Raw genomic sequence first — 17,311 nt, forward strand, 5'->3', positions numbered from 1 at the left:
CTAGATAGAGGAACTCTGAAATACATACAGAAACTGATCTGGCCTCTTAAACCTTCAAATTTTTTGCAAATTTTTCTAAGCTGAATCAGTTTCCTAATTAGTGTCACTAAAGGCTTGTTTTGGGGACACCACTCTTAGCGGTTTGCTTGCTTTATTGTTTGCTATGTATTACTTATTCTCTTGTTGATAGAAATTACTATTAAATGAGCATTAGTATGCCAATCAAACTTTCTAGCTTTCACCATACTTTTCTTTCAATCTGTGAATGATCCCTGAAACAAGTAGAAATTAGTTGTGCTAGTTGCTGATAACCATTATTACAAATTTAGCAGCCTCCTTTTTAATAATCAAAAATCCCTAATCACTTTGCAAAGTGGTACTTGGCTGCTGACGCTGCTTTTGAAAATGTCACTAGGGTTCTTTGAAAGGCTTCTTCCTGCTGTTTTCAAAGTGTATATCCATATAAACTTCTTAAGCCATTATGTTGCTTTATGCATTATGAATTATAAAATCACACAATTCCTGGTGTCTTTGGAGGAGAGAGTTGCAAGAGGAAAAACTCTAACCACATCTTTCTCTCTTGACAGCAAGTTGAAGTAGATGCACAACAGTGTATGCTTGAAATCTTAGATACTGCAGGAACGGTATGTAAAACCAACTTTCCTAAATACTGATGTACAGTGTTAAAACTATCAAAAGCTGTAGGGATGTAAATGATGACACGTTTCCTTCCTCATTCTCTAAAGAGTAACTGTGGTCCGTGCATTGGATTAAAGGACGTTCTTTAACATACTAGTATTTAAACAAAATTTGAGTATTGCAGCAGAAAATGAATTCCAAGTTTCCTGTGAGCTCATGTTCTGTAATAGGGGAAACATGAGATTGAGAATTTTAAAAGAGCTTGTGCTGCTGTTTTGAGTTTATATTGCCCAGAGGAAAATTCAGGCCCGCTGGCTACTCAGGTTTGATTTCTGTTGCTGTAGAGAATACGTGCTTTCTTCTCTCCTTTCTCTTTTGTGTGTGAGATGTACTCTGACATTGGGGTAAAAAATAGTATCACTTTAGTCAGCTTATGTGAACTCAAAGTGCAGGGTTTATGCTGACCCTTTGCATACTGGTCAGGTTTTTCTGTGACTTGTTCTAAAATCTACTGAAAGCAGTCATTTCTTTCATTGATTCCAGTGAGCACGAGCTCAAGACCCTTGGAGTGTAGCCTGTGTTCTCTGAACTATAATAGTAATCTGGTCCAATAATAATTTATTTAAATTCCATATTAGAGTAAGGCCATGCAAAACTACAGAAAGATGGAGTGGCTGTTCTCTCGAAATATACTGGGCTTTTCATCTGACATACAGCAAGGGACTTGGTGAGTGATTGATCAGTCACAAGGTAGCCGAGTCACCAATGCGAGAAAGGCAAATGCTGTCCCACAGTCATACTGGTAAGAGTTTTCAAACAGGGAGAAGCCCTAATGCTGCTGTGCAGTGCACTAGCAAGTCTTCATATGCAATATTGTAGTTGTCAACGAAGTCTAGGAGATGTCACAAGTCTATTGAGTGTCTCCATCCTCTAGTCAGTCTTGAAAATGAAAGTAGAATTTAACATAGGAAAGTGCCTAGACTACAAAATGGAGGCTGCAAAGGGACGCATTTACTTTGCGATGTGTTTTAAGGAACGAACAGGAGATGGGTGAAAGTTGGTATGTAAGGAAGGATTTGGGAGGAACTTAACTTCTGTAGTCTACAGATTACACTGCACCTTCTACTGTACCTTCTCTCTTGAAATTACTTTAGTTTCTGTGATTTCCCCTCCCACTCCAGGGTATAGCCCTTGGCAATATCTAGATATTGTTCAGCCACCCCAGATAATGTTTCAAACCAGATTTATTTAAAAGCGGTTCAGTTTACTGTAATGCTTATAGTCAAACAGTAAAATATTCGTCGGTTTAAAAAGGCAAGGAGGGCACAAATGCATTGTACTTGTGATCCATTTGTGACCTGAAGTATATGGCAGTTCATGTAAGGGAAGTGCAAATTGAATGCAACATTTGTATCTTTTTCTAATTACAGGAACAGTTTACAGCAATGAGAGACCTGTACATGAAAAATGGACAAGGTTTTGCATTAGTATATTCCATCACAGCACAGTCCACGTTTAATGATTTACAGGATCTAAGAGAACAGATTCTTCGAGTCAAAGACACTGATGACGTAAGCATCTCTAAAAATGCTTAATACTTATATTTACAGTTTTCATTACAGATGTTGTAATGCATACACTACGATCAGATAGCTTCCAAGCTTTAAATTAAGAGACAAATCAACCAGTAGTGCATAGTATAGAAATGCAACTCTTAAGGCAAGCTGGAGAAATAGTGAATTGTCATGTGGTATATAGAGAACTGTCTTTTTAATCTCTTCCTTTAAAACACTCTATTTGAAATTGTGTATAACCTTATTCACTAGTACTGCAGAAAACATCTCTAAAGCAACTCCATTTTTACCTCAATTACTATCAATGAAGGGTTAAAAAAAAAACCAAAAAACCTACAGTTCAGTTTTTCTCTTCAGTATGCCTACTGTCTATGGTATTTTAAAAGCATAAAATTCTAAATTCTTACAGAAGACAGTACTGTAAGCTTTAAACTTGCATGTTATGTAGGTTTTATATTTTGTGTGTGTTCTTGCAAGTAAGTTTGGTCATACTATTTCCACACAATTTCAGTATGCACCTCTTAGCATTATTAAAGCTGTAATGTAAGGTTAAAATATTCCAGTTTCTAATTTATTATAAAAAAAAAAAAACCAAAACAAAAAAAAAAACCAACTTACTGCAGTTGTAGGAAGTGAATACTTAGTCCCTTAATAAAAGGAAGAAAGGTATTTCAAATGTGAAACAGCAGTAAAAGTGTGTTTTTAGCAGGAACACCTTCTATGTTGTAGCCATCAGACAGAAAAATCTTTCTTGAGGAAAAAAAACGTAAGCAATGAATAGTTTTTAGGTATGCTCATCTCATTTAAACTGCGCTCATAGAAACTTTGATCCCTTCCTTACTGCATGTATCCACATGGGCTTCTGCTGCCAGTGGACACAGAATGTATTAAACGTTTCAATTTCAGGGAAGTTCATTGTGACTCTTGTAATACAAACCACCTTGCACTTTCTTAAGCATAAGCATTTGCAGGTCTTGCCTGTGTTCAGCAGTTTTCTTCTGGAAGTGATTTATTATCCATTATTACAAATGTATCTCAAAAGGGTAGTATTTAAGTTGCATGTGCCTTTCCCATCCAGAACCTACCAAGTTATAGCCTTGTTTAGCATCAAATTAGCTTCGTACACTACAATTAAGATAAATGTAACAATATTTGAAACCTTAGTTTACATGGTATATTTATGCTGATTCGTATATACTTTCTTTTGTAGCATTTCCTTGGTATTGTATTTTTCTTTAGAACGCTCCTCTCAGTCTTGAAAGCCATTCCATAGTATCAGGAGAAAGATAACGAGCTTCAAGTTGCAACTTTTGTTCTCACCAAAATTTACATGAAGTTTTTCCTATGCCGAAGCTTAGGCATGACTTGCTTTCTCAGTGGGGGGAAATTAAATGATCAAAATATTGTAAGCTTTTTCCCAACACTTTAATTTGGGAGAAACTTAGCTATGTCCTTAAATTAGTAAAAGGAAGGGGAAAAAAAAAAAAAAAAAACAAAAACACAAACCCTTGTATGATTGCCTTTTCTTGCCACAAAGGTCAATTCAGCGTTTTCTGTAGTTAGTAATTTTGGTAAGCTAGCATGTTTCTTTCCTCTGTGTGCATCAGCTTGCTAATAAGAACTGTTTGAGCAAACTGCTCTTGAAAGGAGTGCAGATATGCTGGAAGTAGAGGAATGGCGAAAGGACATTTAGTGTCCTTCATCACACTACCCAGTACAAGCCACTTTTTCCAGGATTTCTGAATATGTAAGAATCTTGCAGCACATTCTTCAGTAGACTTCTTGATACCTTAAATGTCTGAACATGAAATCTCATTAGGTTTTCTAGAAGATGTGAAATTTTCTCAGTTGGCAGTGTACCGAATCCTCAAACCATTCCCCCCACCGCCCTGCCAAACAGAAGGCAAAAAATGCAGTCACTTTGATTTGAAGATTGAAGTCTCACACAACTGTAAATTTAAGTTTCTGTTATACCAGAGCTTGATTATTCTGGAGGTCAGGATCATCTAAGGATTCAGATAGGGTTTTAGGTGTGTATTTACATTGTGCCTTCCCAAAATTTTAATGAATTCTTTCCTGGTATTAAATTGGTTTTAGGTGCCTATGATTCTGGTTGGCAATAAGTGTGACTTGGAAGATGAGAGAGTTGTGGGAAAGGAACAAGGTCAGAACCTAGCAAGGCAATGGAATAACTGTGCATTCTTAGAGTCTTCTGCAAAATCAAAGATAAATGTTAATGAGGTAAGGCACACTTCCTATGGGGGGAGGGGTGGCGGGGAGAGAACGATGGGACACTGTGTTCTGGTAACCAGACATTACTGCTTGTCAAGAAAAACTAACAAAATTATGAGTAACATTCACTATAATGGACAAAACTGTACGAAACTATTGTGAGAATTTGAGACGTTTCTGTTAAGAGATGTAGTTAGCTTTGACTTAGAGCTTTTAAAAAATTAATATAATTTTAAAGTATAATTAGTTTTCAAATTATATCCATATGAATTTGGGATAAATACTTTTTTCATGTTACATTCCCTAGTTGATATAATCTCTGTCCACTTAGAGTGCACTGCTAGACTACTTTTTTCTTTTAAAAGACCTTTAAGAGAGTTAAATCCTTAAAACTAATTGATTTAAGTTATTTGGTATTAAATTATTTGAGATAGTAAGGACAACAACTCTTAAGGGTTTTGTCCAGATTAGCAGCTGATTAGAGAAGGGACTTGAACCTCTCCTCTATCTATCTATTTATTTATTTAGCAGGAGCTAGGTGACTGATCAAACAAATGCATTTTTGGGACTTAGCACAGTGCATGCCTTCTTATCCAGTGGGGGTGCCAGCATAAAGAAAGGGATGCAAAAAGTTTTGGAAAAAGGAGCTGTGTTAGTGTTTACATTTCTGGAACAGCTTGAATATTATGATAAACTCAGAAATTCATTGTGTCTTCTGGAAAACATCGTTGGCAGTATCAGTCAAGTTGAAAGGGCCTCTGTGCAAGACTTGGATGTAATCAAATGAGTTTTAAGCACAGCTGACTTTAAAAATGTGTAATGTGTGTTTAATTAGTTGGGAATTTCTGGAAACTATTCAGTTTGCCTTAAATACAAATTAATCAGCTTAACTATATAAAAGTCATATGTTTAATAAACTAGAACTTACTTCCATCAAATACTAAAAGCCCTTGTTGGAATGTTTGCTGCTTTGCAGCCAGGCCTTAGGAAACTGCTAGGATGGCTTCAGTATGAGGCCCTCCTTGATTTAGGAGATGCAGAAATAATTGGAACAATGTCAGTTATGAACAAAACAGATGCTGTTTAATTGTAGTATGTAGACTTGTCTTAAATTAGCCTTTCAACAAAATCATGTTCTAATTAGAATTCTAGGAGATTCAAAGTGTGAGAGAGTCTCATAGATAAGTTACTTTTCTAGGAAATGCTGCGCTTATGTCATGCTGTAGTCCTAGAGAGGCTGCTGAATTAAGGCTAGACTTTAGTATTTTTAAGATATCTGGAAAAGCATGATCTTATTTGAATACAATAGACTTACAGAATATGCAGTGTACTTGAGTTACCATGAAAATGTGGAGTTAAAACTTACTAGAACTTTCTTTAAAAGAGTATCTTTAGAGTGATTTGAGTTAGAAGAAAGCTATGGCCTGTTTCTTGACCTCAGTGCTAAATTGCAAAGTAATAGCATAGTAGTTGATCATTGTGACACATATCGTGCGTGTTCAGATAAATTTGACCTAGAGATTAAACAGCTGCAGATTATAAATGCCTTTCCAGTTAGCTTCATTGAAAGTAGGAAAGCCTTGACAGACAATTATCTTAAACAGAAGATGAACGGGTATTAATTAAGTATACAATCTAACTTTCTGGCTTTGTGATAACTAAATATTTACAGGGGTTCTTGAGTATGTGAGTATATTATGTGTGAAGATTCAAGGCTTAAGGTTATGAGAGAAGCCTCTTAATTCCAATAACCAACTGATCTTTATATTCTCAGATCTTTTATGACCTTGTGCGACAAATTAACAGAAAAACTCCAGTGCCTGGAAAAGCACGCAAAAAGTCATCATGTCAGCTACTTTAATACATAGCTGTACTGTAGCTCTGAGCCAGGTAAACCTTTTAAAATTTTCTGTGTATTATGGCTATTAAAACCAAACAAACCAACAACAAAAAAACCCTAAACAACTGTGGTAGCTGTTGATGCAGAACAGCATTGAAAAGTCTTGATTTACATTATCATAGAAATTTTTATGGTCTTTATTTTGCCATTCCAAAGTCAGAACTACAAATATGCGCAAGATACACTGTTCACGCTAGTATCTTCCCCCCCGCCAAGCTTTAAGGTGTTGGTAGAGCTCAAATTAAGGATGTTTGTTCTGATACTTCAAAACTTTAGCTTTTGGAAACAGGGTTTTCTTTTTTAAAGGCTGATAGAATATACTGCAAGAGCTCAATTATGAGGAATGCACACTGTAAAATATTGCAGTTTGCATGCTAAAATGTCACTTTCTGCTTTGAATTCCGGCATGTACTTGCATGATGTCATAGGAATTTAGCTTGCTTACTTTGGACTATATGGATATTTTATAGGCTGCATTTTAATTAGTACATTTGGAAGAGAACAGTGAAGTGATCATTGTAACACTCAAAATATTTGACCTGGAGCTGTTGGCTACTAGATCAATTTCTTGCTCGTTGGCAGTTGGCTAATGTTCCACATGACTGAATCCATTCTTTAAGAATGCTGCTGAAGGCTCAAGCAAGCTCCAGCCTGCTCTTTAAGCAAGCCTTTTCAGAAGTTACTCAGCAGGCATGATTTTTTTTTTTTCCTGCAACTTGTTCTTGGGCAGATTGTTTCCCCCTTTCCACCTCTGAGCCTTAGTATGGATAGATGTCTCCTGATTGACCTGACATCATGCAAGTTCCCTGTTCATCTCGATTCTCTTCAGTTTTACTGGACATATGGTAGTTTGGTTGCTTCAGTGCTATGATCCATTATTTTGTCATCTGATAGACCTATTTGATATACTGGAGGATCCTGGTAGGCCATTTCACTGTCATAAATTACAGGCTTTTATTAATATTCAGATAGTGCCATGTTTAACTCTTTTTGGTATCAATATTAAAACTTACTTAATTTGAACAACTTGAATCAGTTCAAAGTAAAACTGAGAGGGTCCCAAAAACATTAGCTGAGGTGGCAGAAGTGGCTGCTGCATTTCTTTAACAGGGCTTTCGATTCAGGAGCTTTGATCCTCCAAATGTGTTTTTGTTATTAAAGCCACTGGAACTGTCATACTGTAAGCAAAACCAGTCGCACCCATCGAATACTACTTCCACAGTTCAGCTTGGATTACCATATGTATTCCAGTTCAGTTTTACTAATTGAGATAGTCTGTTATTTGTGTGTGTACAGTAGAAATGATATTAGTAGAGGAGAAGTGATAAGGTTATCTTCTAAGTCTGTTTGCTAAGAACTTTGCTAGTTCCTGCTTGACTTCTTTTAAGTAAAGAGAAATGACAAATAGTTGTTACTAATACTAACCTCTTGTTTTGCCGTTACAGGTCTGAAGAACTGTTGCCCAATTCAACAGTGCCAGCATTCCAACTTTATTAAACCTACCAACATCTTAAATGGACTTTCCTGTGGTGGTACCCTTTAAGAAATGGATGAAAGCTACTACATCAGTTTGCACATTCTAATCACTTTCCAGTGTCACGAGAGATTTTTACTTATAAATATTCTAAGTGTATGCAACTGGTAAAACCAGAGCCTACATCCAGTATTACTGATAAGAGACATTGTTCATCCACCAATGTTGTACATGTATGAAAACTGTGTACTGTATACTTCAACAATCCCCACTTTCTATTGGAGAGTACAATAATGTAAATCCTAAAAGCACCACTATTTTAGCATAATAAAAGAAAGTCCAAAGAGCTCCTATATAGACTACTCCAGATAACTTTGCTTCATCGGTATTTGTAGCTTATTGTAACTTTTTTAAAGAAATACAGGATCATCATCATCGTATTGTACAAAAGCGCTTTGATTAACACAACAGCTATATAGTTTTTTAATTTTAGGAAAAACCTGTGGAGACAGTGATCTAGTCTTTAAGAGTCCTTTCAGTATAATGTCTGACTAAAGACATGGCCTTTAATATCTGTTGGGAAGGAAATGTCCAGACTTTTCAACCTTTTATTGTATGTTTCCTTTTCCTTGTTTACATAGGGAACAATGTTTATAGTTGTGTGTACAGTGGGGGTCTACAACAAGAAGTGTATATTTTAAAACGATTTTTTAATGATTTAACAATTTTTTGTAAATCATTTTTGGGCTTCTGCAGCTGTAGATTCTCACTGTGAATTCCCTTGCTTGCTCATGCATAAGTGTATTTGCAATACCAAATATACAGGTTTAGTACTTTTGCCTGTTAGTGATTGTTTTACATGTGTAACGTTTTGGTTGAGATGTTAAATGGTGGAAGAGTACTGTGGATGTGAATGTGGGAAGTAATTTTAATCATGTGTAATTGGTCACAGGGCCTAAGTTGCAGTAATTAACTTTTGCTGATTTATTTAACAATGCCTTGTTGCTTTGTATGCATTAACGTTTGGGTGTAAAGATTGTGTGTATATCCAACAGGGAGCCACAGTATTTAAATTGACCAACCTAATGTTACAACTGCTTTGAGGTGGCCAAATGTAAACTAAAAGCCTTAATTAAAGTGGTGCAATTTTGTATGACTTAGCATCAGTAGTTCAATAAATTTGGATTGCCATGCAAGGGCTTGCATTACAATTATATACTACTTGAATGTTTTGTGTTTTAGTGCTAGTAAATATTGATTTTAAATCTCTTGCACAGTGCAGATTCGTACATGTTAGGACGAAAAGGAACCATTATGACATTGTCCTCTGACAAATACCTGCCATAGATATTTCTTCTAATAGTATCCCATGTGCTAGGGTGGATGAATTTCTGCCTGAATGAAATTCCACTTACAGTTTTGGATTTTGAATATTCGAAATTCTCACATAAGGGAGAGTCTAACAGAAAAATAGCTGTCTTCAAAGGTTAGACTGTCAGTGGCTGTTTTGGGAACTCGAAAATACGTTGCCTGCTCTTTTCCTTTTTTCCAGGAAGAATTCATTGTTAGAATTGACTTAGTGTAGCTAAAAAAAAAAAAATTCTCTTGGGAGAAAACATGATTTTTCTGCATGATTAAACCGTATTTGGTTTCAAGGAAATCTGCAGAATAGCATTCTTGCAGCATCGAGTGTAGAGTTTTGCAGACTTTAAATATCGGTTAACACTGTTAGACTGTGAAGTGGAATGCGTGGACTGTGGATGATTTCCTGATCTTGGCTGTGCTGCTGAAAATTAATGTCACACCCAAATACTTGGTACCTCCTGTTTCTCTGGCACAGAATTATCAGAGCTTGTTCTAATCCATTCCTGCAAATTCAACCAGATTAGGTTAGCTAATACCAGTAAGCTTTGAGATAGTTTACGTTGCCCAAAGTGAATTAGGGAGCCCAGCTGATCCTTCCTGCTGGTAATTTCATCAGTCATCGCCATTGTTTTAGTGGAGGTAATACACTCTTTTTCACTGTGCAGAGTCAGAGTTAAGACTGAAATTCCTTTTCATTTATCATTAGAAACCAGAGCATGTGGTTGATGATCCCCATAAATATCTCTTTTGGTGCTCCCTGCATCCTGATTGGTCCCCAGAGTAGATGAGACTGGAGCACTGGATGCTCTAGTTCCTTTTTCACTAGGTACCTTCCTCCTTGATGAGCTAATCAGTATTTTTCCTCCCTTCACTTTCAGCCTCTGCTTATTCAGGTCTTATAACACTTTTATGTCCCAATTGACCTTATCTGTGTTCTTTTTAATGTGTTTCTTTTCCAGGCAGCTGTACAGATGGCATTGGGTGGGAGGGAGAGAAAATTCTTTGATAACATCAGAGAGGGACCCTGGTCTGGTCTCAGTGTCCAGCCAAAGAGTACTGATTACAGGGGACGTCAGGCTTTGTCCTGAAAGCTCTGTACTGAAGCATTCTTGGTTGCTCTGTGGGATAGCAAATGTACAGTTCCTCAGCATTAGAGGTAGTCAGTTTGATCAAATCCCAGGAAAGTACAATTTTCAGAAACTCCAGGCTTTACCATCTAAAGACTGTGCTAAAAAAGTGAAATACACTTTCTCTCCTATATTTAGAACTTAGGCCAGATTTGTAAAATTAACACATCCTAACCCAGGTAATACCTAAAAACCAGTATTTGTCTCCTTGAAAACTTAGGCAGGCTTCAAGGGAGCAGTGTCCTGGTTGTTAAAGGGAAGATGCATGACAAAATTATGCTGAGGAAGTGATGGACATGAAGCGTAAGGAAAAACACATGAAAGAATTTTCATCATATCTAAGTAATCACGGCATAAGAAGCTGTTCCTGCTGAGGAAGTGAACGTCCAGTTCCCCGCAGGAATTGGAACTATGTAAGCAGTTACCAATTCTAGAAAAGAATCCTGTCTGCTGAAATTTTTGAACAAACTTTTACGTATCTTCAGGATAACAGCTTTGTGTACCAGCGCTTAAGAAGTTCACGCTTGAACTACTTGTACAGAAACAGAACACTTCTCATAAAGCTTTGGATGAAAACATGCATAATTCATATCTTGAGAACTAATGCAGTAATTTTCCAAATTCAGTGTTAATACACATGTATTACTGCTTGTAAAGTTAGCTTATGCTTACAGTGCACACAAAGGCTGTGACTGCTTTATTTCTACCCTAATCTGAAATTGGTATATGTCAGTATTTAAATGTCTGAGCTTTCTATGGAAAAAGTAATGTTTGTGTCCTAAAATATAGAAGTATTATTTAATGGAATTGCACTCTTCATTTTAGGACTCTTTCCTGTCGGTATAAATTTATTTCTTATACCTTACCTTGTTACTCATGCCCTTCTTCATCCTCAAATTATTCTGTGAAATGAATGTCTACTTGCTGAACTTACAAGAATATTTTCAGACTTTGCAAGATGTTTTCAGATGTCCAAACGAACGTACTGTAAGCTCAAACTCCTACCGCTCTTCTGCATAAGAGAACATAACTTGTGGAAAAGTATTGTAGAGTTAGATATTGTTTCATAACGTGTACTGATATTGCAATGCTAGAAATGGGAGGTAGGAGGAGAATCCTGCTGGAATTTGGATTAAACTGTGCGTTTTACTCCTTTACTGGCGTAATTAGAGTTGCTGTTTCCTCATGGGTGAACGCTGAAGATGAGGATTTTCTTTTAAAATGCTAAACCAACTATGGATGAATCAAACTTGATAGGATTTTTTTTTTTCTGAAGTTTTCTAATCTTTGCCAGTTTTGGAAATAACTTGGAAGGGGAGAAATTTTGCCACAATACTGTAGTAGTTCTAGATAGACTTCAGTTTAGACATATCAACAATAGAAAGTTATTTCTAGATGTGAATGGTCAAAAATAGTAGTCTATATACAGCTGTCTAGTACTTTTTGAATTGTAATATGAAGATGCAGCCAAGCATCAGCATAGACAGAAAGCTTTTTGACCAATTTTAAACTGCTGTCCCAACAGCATTAGGCTATACTTTAATTTATAGCTTTTATTTTGGCTGGGTAGGGGGAGGAGAATAAAAGCAAAGAAAAAGTTGCTCAAAGATGTAACAAAGTGCAGTTGTATGCAGTTCTCTAAGGCACCATTAGAGAAGCAGAGCTCTCAATCAAATTAGGTTCTTATTTCTGAGTCTCAAGCACCTTATGCTTTTCTTTGAAAGGTTTATAAACAACTTGAAGATTCTGAAAACCTAATTTAACTTCTCTGTTCTATAAAGTAAAACTCTGGAATAATACTTACATTTGTTGCAATCTTTACATTCTCAGTGTGGAACTATAAGCAACGTTGTTTTGTAGTCTTGATTTTGTTCTCAGTGTTGCAATATCTGGGCTTCAAACAACAGATAAATGTGAATTTTGCTTCTCTTTTGTTTTTTCTGTGTTTGGGTTTTTGGGGGTTTGTTTTGGTTTTTTTAAATACCCTCCAAAACCTTGTGTTTTCAGAATTTTGAATCATCAAGCAGAGGGTGGCTTCCTGTTTTCAGTGAGGTGTTCTTTAGGGAGAGCTTTGTGAATGGAGAAAGGAATGTCTTCATAATTCCACTGTACTCATTTCAGCCTCAAGAAATACGAGTTCGGCTGAACAACAAGCTCTACAGCTTCATTGTTTTAAGAAAGTTCACTGCCACCACGATTTTTTTCTTTTTTTTTTTTTTTTTTTTCCTTTGAGGTTATGGCTCGGGTGAACTACTTCATTTGAAAGACATTGTAATTTCTAATTAATTCATGTAATGTCTTTTCGTTACCATAAACTTGGGGGGAGGGGGCATTTCTGCAATCTTGGATACCAAGTGAAATTATAGTAGAAGTTATAGTTCCTTCTTTGGTCAGTATACTTCACCTTTTCATACTATGCAGCATTTTTACCTTCTAAATCTACCAGGGAGGAGTCAGTAACTTCACTCCTGTACCAAGTACAAAAATCTACACGTGAAATCCCAGCTCTCATAAACTGGGTTTGCTGTTTGTAACGTGCCCAATACAACAAAGACCCTTGGCACTACTGTCATGATTTTCAGACACAAATAAAATGACAGTTACAAATTTGTCTCTTTCTTTTTAATAAAAAAGGGGTTTTAGCTGAGCTTCCTCAATAGGAGTGGGCATGGGAATCAATTTGTTTAGGCGAAGACCTCCAGCAAACATTAATTTGAGAGTCAACACAAGTATTTTAATACTAAGCAAGCACATAAACACTTCAGTTAAATTCTTGAGATCGGTTTTAAAAAACCTTACATTTAAATTTTAGAAAGTGAAAAATTACACATCCCAGGAACGTGTTTCAACTAAGAAAAGATGGGCTAAAACATGAGCTTTCTTCCTCCTCTTACAAAAAGGCAAGGTATAGGAGAGATTCTGTGGTTTTCTTTGTACTGAATGCAGTTGCGCTGCTGTCACACGTTGCAGAACTTTGTCGTGCCCTTGGTTTTGATAGTTCTGAATTAAGACTACAGTTTTGTATATGCAGATGTCACGTATGCACCTTAGCAATGCATTAGGGCCATTTATTTGATTTGTGAGCTGTCTATATTAAACATATTTTCTAAAGGGTAATTGGAGTTTTAAGTTAGTTTACTTGTTTAATTTTAATCTAGTATATCCTGAACTTTAGCCTAGTAGATCCTGTAAACCTCGCTAACTTCACAGAAAGCTAGTAGGGAGCAGAGGAATCCTAGACGTTGGCGATAAACACACCATGTTTCTGTGTTAGTCGTGCTAGCTGCTGAGTTGTCTTTGCTTGTCAAGCCTCTTAAGTATGGAATGTTACTATCCCTTGTGATACTCTGACAACATGGCTGGAGTTAGGATCAGTGTTGATGCAAATATGTGAAACTTAAGATGGATTTATAATTTTTAACTATAAATTTAAACTCAGAGTCCTTTATATCGCTGCCTGAAAAATTTGCATTCCCTTCTGCTTCTTGGAAGTGTAAGATGCTTGCATGAGACTTTCAGGTTTTTTTCTGCTTTTTTTTTCCCTCTTTCCCTCTTGCTAGATAAATATGAAGTGGGACAGTAGTCAAAAAATACTGCCTGAAAACACAACTCCAGGTTTTTGCCCTGTTCCCCCCTCCTTGCCCCCATTCTGAAGCCAACTTGAAGCCTCAAAGGTGCTTCCCCAGCCTGCACTTAAAGAGGCTGTATATGCTATGACAAGTTCTCTTAAGGGCCCCAAATCTTTTGTATTCTTTTACAGGCTGGTTTGGTTTGGGTTTGGGTTTTTTTTTTTTTAAGGAATGCATGCTGCTCTCTTAATTTCTCTTCAGCCTTATTTCTTTTGCTTTGTTGTCATCTGTCATTGCTTTGAATGAACTTGAGGCAGCATGCAAAGGAAGCATTTTCTCTGACATCATTACATCCCTCATTTGTTTACACTTTCCTGCCCTGAGAAAGGGCTAGCCTGAGAGCTTGAGCTGTTGGCGAAGAATTGCACCAGAATTAATTTGTGCATTACTCTGTTTGAATTTCCCACTGCACTACAGAGGCAATAATGCTACACTGTTTTGTGAGAATGTGTTGAGAAGTAAATTCTGTTAAATATGTAGTACTGAATTAGGATATATAGTTCCTTTAACATTCTTTTAGTTTTCTGCCATAATGAAGGTTGCTGCCTTCACTTGTGCTTTCGTGATAGTCTATATGATAGAAGGGCAACTTTTTTTTTTTTTAAAAATCCAAAACAACATTTCCTGAGTGACTAATCTACTCTGTAAGGGTCTTCTGCTTGCTTGCGTTCTTGCATACCCGATCTTCATCAGGCTTCTCAGCTTTCCTCTTCCCGTGAAGCCTTCTGAGGTTAGGCTCTCCAGCAGCTTCAGGGAGCCACCAAGGTTGGGTGCCACGGCGTTTCATCAGCGTCTTAAGCGAGCCGTGGGCCTTCGGGTGGTGTCTTGCAGTTCTGCTGCCTTTTGCAGCTGTTTTCAGATGCATCCCTCTGTATGAGGAATTTAAATGCCTCATTTGCTCAAAGTACCCCTTGGTAGCTGTAGCCCCAAATACACCCGAGTGTATTTGCAAGTGTTTTTCAGAACTTGCCTGTCTACGCTAAAAACGCAGTTGGGACGCTTTTCCTTGTACTAGAGCACAAGTAAACGAACTAGTCAGTAGTACGGTCATTTGTACTGATAGAGTAGTAACAGTGTTTTCCTGTAGTTAAAATTATGAATCCATTTTGGGGAGGAAAAGGAGAGGCAATTTCCTAACTTCTGTCAGTTTGCCCAGGGAGGTACGGGCTGAGCGATCCTGGGTGGTGGTTACTACCTTACCTCTTGGTGCCAGCAGTCCGAGTTACACCAGGAGAAATGGGAAAGGAAAAGAAATAAGCACAAGTTTGTCATCTTCTGACAGAAACAGCCTCATCTTGACGAAGCAAAGGCTGGGAGGCACGAAAACAGAAAGAAAAGAAAAGAAAAAATTTTGAGTATTGGGTTACTTCCTCTCTGTGGAATGAGATAACCTGAACAGCATTTGAAACACTTAAACTATTTTTTTGTTTAAGCTTTGTCGCTTAATCCGGGATCCTTCGGCCTAAGGAGAGCAGCCTTTGCCGCCCGGACAGAGGAGGGCAGGGCAGGCCGTTACCCCCTCACCACCACCACGGCCTGGCTCGCCTCAGCACGGCCGCTCCCCGGGGCCGGGCTGCCGCCGGGGCTCGGGGTGCGTCCCGGCCCAGGCCACGCTACCGGTACCCGGCGCGGCGCAGGCGCAGTGCGGCAGCCCCGCCTTGCGCGGCCGGAAGCTCTCCCTTCTCCTTCCGGGCGGCGGGCCGGTGCTGGCGGAGGCGGGAAGGTTGGAGCCCGGAGCCTGGGCTGCGCCGGGCCGGAGGCCGCCATGGAGAGGTGGGAGGCGCGGGGAGGGGGCGGCCGGGGCCGGCGGGGCGTCCCGGGGAGCGCGGCCCCCCGCGGGTGTGATGGGACGGGACGCGTCCTCCTGAGGCGGCCGCGGGGAGCGGTGCGCTCGCAGCGCGGGCTGGAAAAGGCAGCGAAGCTGAAGCAGCGTCTGAGGGGCACCGAAGGCTTTTAGGTCACCCGAGAGCTTTAAATCTGTTTGACTTCTTCTGGAATAAATTTATCGGTTAAGCGGGGGTTGTCCATTACGCAGGAATCATTGAGCCTTTGCACTTTTGCAGGGTGCTCTACAGGCAGGCCCGCTTGGGCAGTCACGGCTGTGGCCTTCACAGTCCACCTGTAGCTTCTCCTTTGCGTTTTAGCAACTGTTAACGGTTTTTTCCCCACCTGCAAGACACGTGAACTTTCTCGGTCTGCGGTGATTTTGGGTACCTGGAGAAAAAAAATCGTGAAGTCATGTCATTCTTTCAATTGAGTTTTTCAGTTCAAAATTGAATTTCATACTGTTGCATCTCTTACTGGCTTTTTTTAATAAGAAAATGTTTGTAGTGGTGCAGGAGGAACAAAGTGTGGGTTTTCAGACAAACTCATTTTCCCGAGCTGATGAGCAATACTAGGTGATCTGTAGAGGAAACTGGACATCACGACTAGAATTGGAAATGACTTAGGCTTTGTTTAAGTTTCCCAGTTGTGGAGTTTCTTGAAGCAACAGAAAAATCTTGTTGTATGTTCTGCTTGGATTCACTTGCTTACTTTGTGCCTATGTTGCTGTTCTCTAGAAACGGTTTTGGAGACATGCCATCCCCCCGTGATGCAGAGATGGCCAGAACGGGACGAAAGCAAAGCTCTCAGAAAAGAGTTTCTAGTATCCTTTTTCTGTAAAAACTTTTTATTTTTTCTTTAATCATTGCTTGCCGTGCTCACAGGGTGTGTGTATTTTTACCACTGCTTTGATTTTAAGCATGTTGAGAGTAGTTTTCAAATATACAGCAAGTTACTCTTTGTTTTATACCCATTTAAAGTGAGGAATGTATGAATATAATGTGAAATTGTTATCTGATTTATGGGGTGTTCTCCAGTCAAAATTTTGCTATTGAACTGTCTCGTATTTTCGCCTTCTGTAGTCTGTTTTCTGTGTGATATTTTCATGCATTAAGAAGGAGAAAAGTTCAAAAACAAAACTATGATTGCAATATCTAAAAGCTAGTAGGGAGGTATATTAATGGCTGACTGAAAGTGTGACTAGGAAATCTGGATGAGTTTCGTTTAGAAAAATAGTGTGTTTTCAGCAACATGGTACATTACTTGGCCTTTGCAGAAGAACTTAGGGATAAGCCAAAAGATGCAATTCTTTGCCTTTTCACAGAATAGTACTTTCTCTGAATGGAATTTTCTCTCTCCCCTCCTTTTCCCCCCATTGTAGTCTCAAACCATGTCAAAGCCGTTGTAGTGATGGCTCAGAAGATTATTTGCTAGACTTCAGGGAAAGTAAGAGATTGTCAAAATGTTGTGTAGTTAATTCTTGACTATGTTTAGATTATTTCGGTTGTAGGTTAAATTATGATTGCGGGGATGTTGCATTGCCTATC

At 38.3% G+C, this 17,311-nt stretch overlaps 2 protein-coding genes across 3 annotated transcripts in view; both read left to right on the forward strand.

The window, feature by feature from the left end:
- Positions 1–9,033, forward strand: part of RAP1B (RAP1B, member of RAS oncogene family) — a 31,351-nt gene extending 22,318 nt beyond the window's left edge. Inside the window, exons 4-8 of the mRNA XM_087764514.1 lie at positions 588–644; positions 2,070–2,210; positions 4,311–4,454; positions 6,220–6,335; positions 7,791–9,033. Coding sequence (XP_087620640.1) covers positions 588–644; positions 2,070–2,210; positions 4,311–4,454; positions 6,220–6,306 — 429 coding nt within the window. The 3' untranslated portion in view covers positions 6,307–6,335; positions 7,791–9,033. The remainder of the gene's footprint in view (positions 1–587; positions 645–2,069; positions 2,211–4,310; positions 4,455–6,219; positions 6,336–7,790) is intronic.
- Positions 9,034–15,637: 6,604 nt separating this feature from the next.
- The window catches only part of NUP107 (nucleoporin 107), a 32,063-nt gene continuing 30,389 nt past the window's right edge, over positions 15,638–17,311 (forward strand). Inside the window, exons 1-2 of one of the 2 annotated variants that reach the window (XM_087767920.1) lie at positions 15,638–15,713; positions 16,502–16,587. In XM_087767920.1, the coding sequence (XP_087624046.1) occupies positions 15,706–15,713; positions 16,502–16,587 (94 nt within the window). In that variant the 5' untranslated portion in view covers positions 15,638–15,705. Of the gene's footprint in view, positions 15,714–15,796; positions 15,898–16,501; positions 16,588–17,311 lie in introns of those variants that run through there. The other variant, XM_087767921.1, reaches the window with a different exon arrangement.

The sequence above is a fragment of the Nipponia nippon genome, unplaced genomic scaffold (genome assembly GCF_047370975.1).
Source record: "Nipponia nippon isolate SJK-2023a ecotype South Korea unplaced genomic scaffold, ASM4737097v1 scaffold_3, whole genome shotgun sequence".
Classification (NCBI taxonomy): Eukaryota; Metazoa; Chordata; class Aves; order Pelecaniformes; family Threskiornithidae; genus Nipponia; species Nipponia nippon.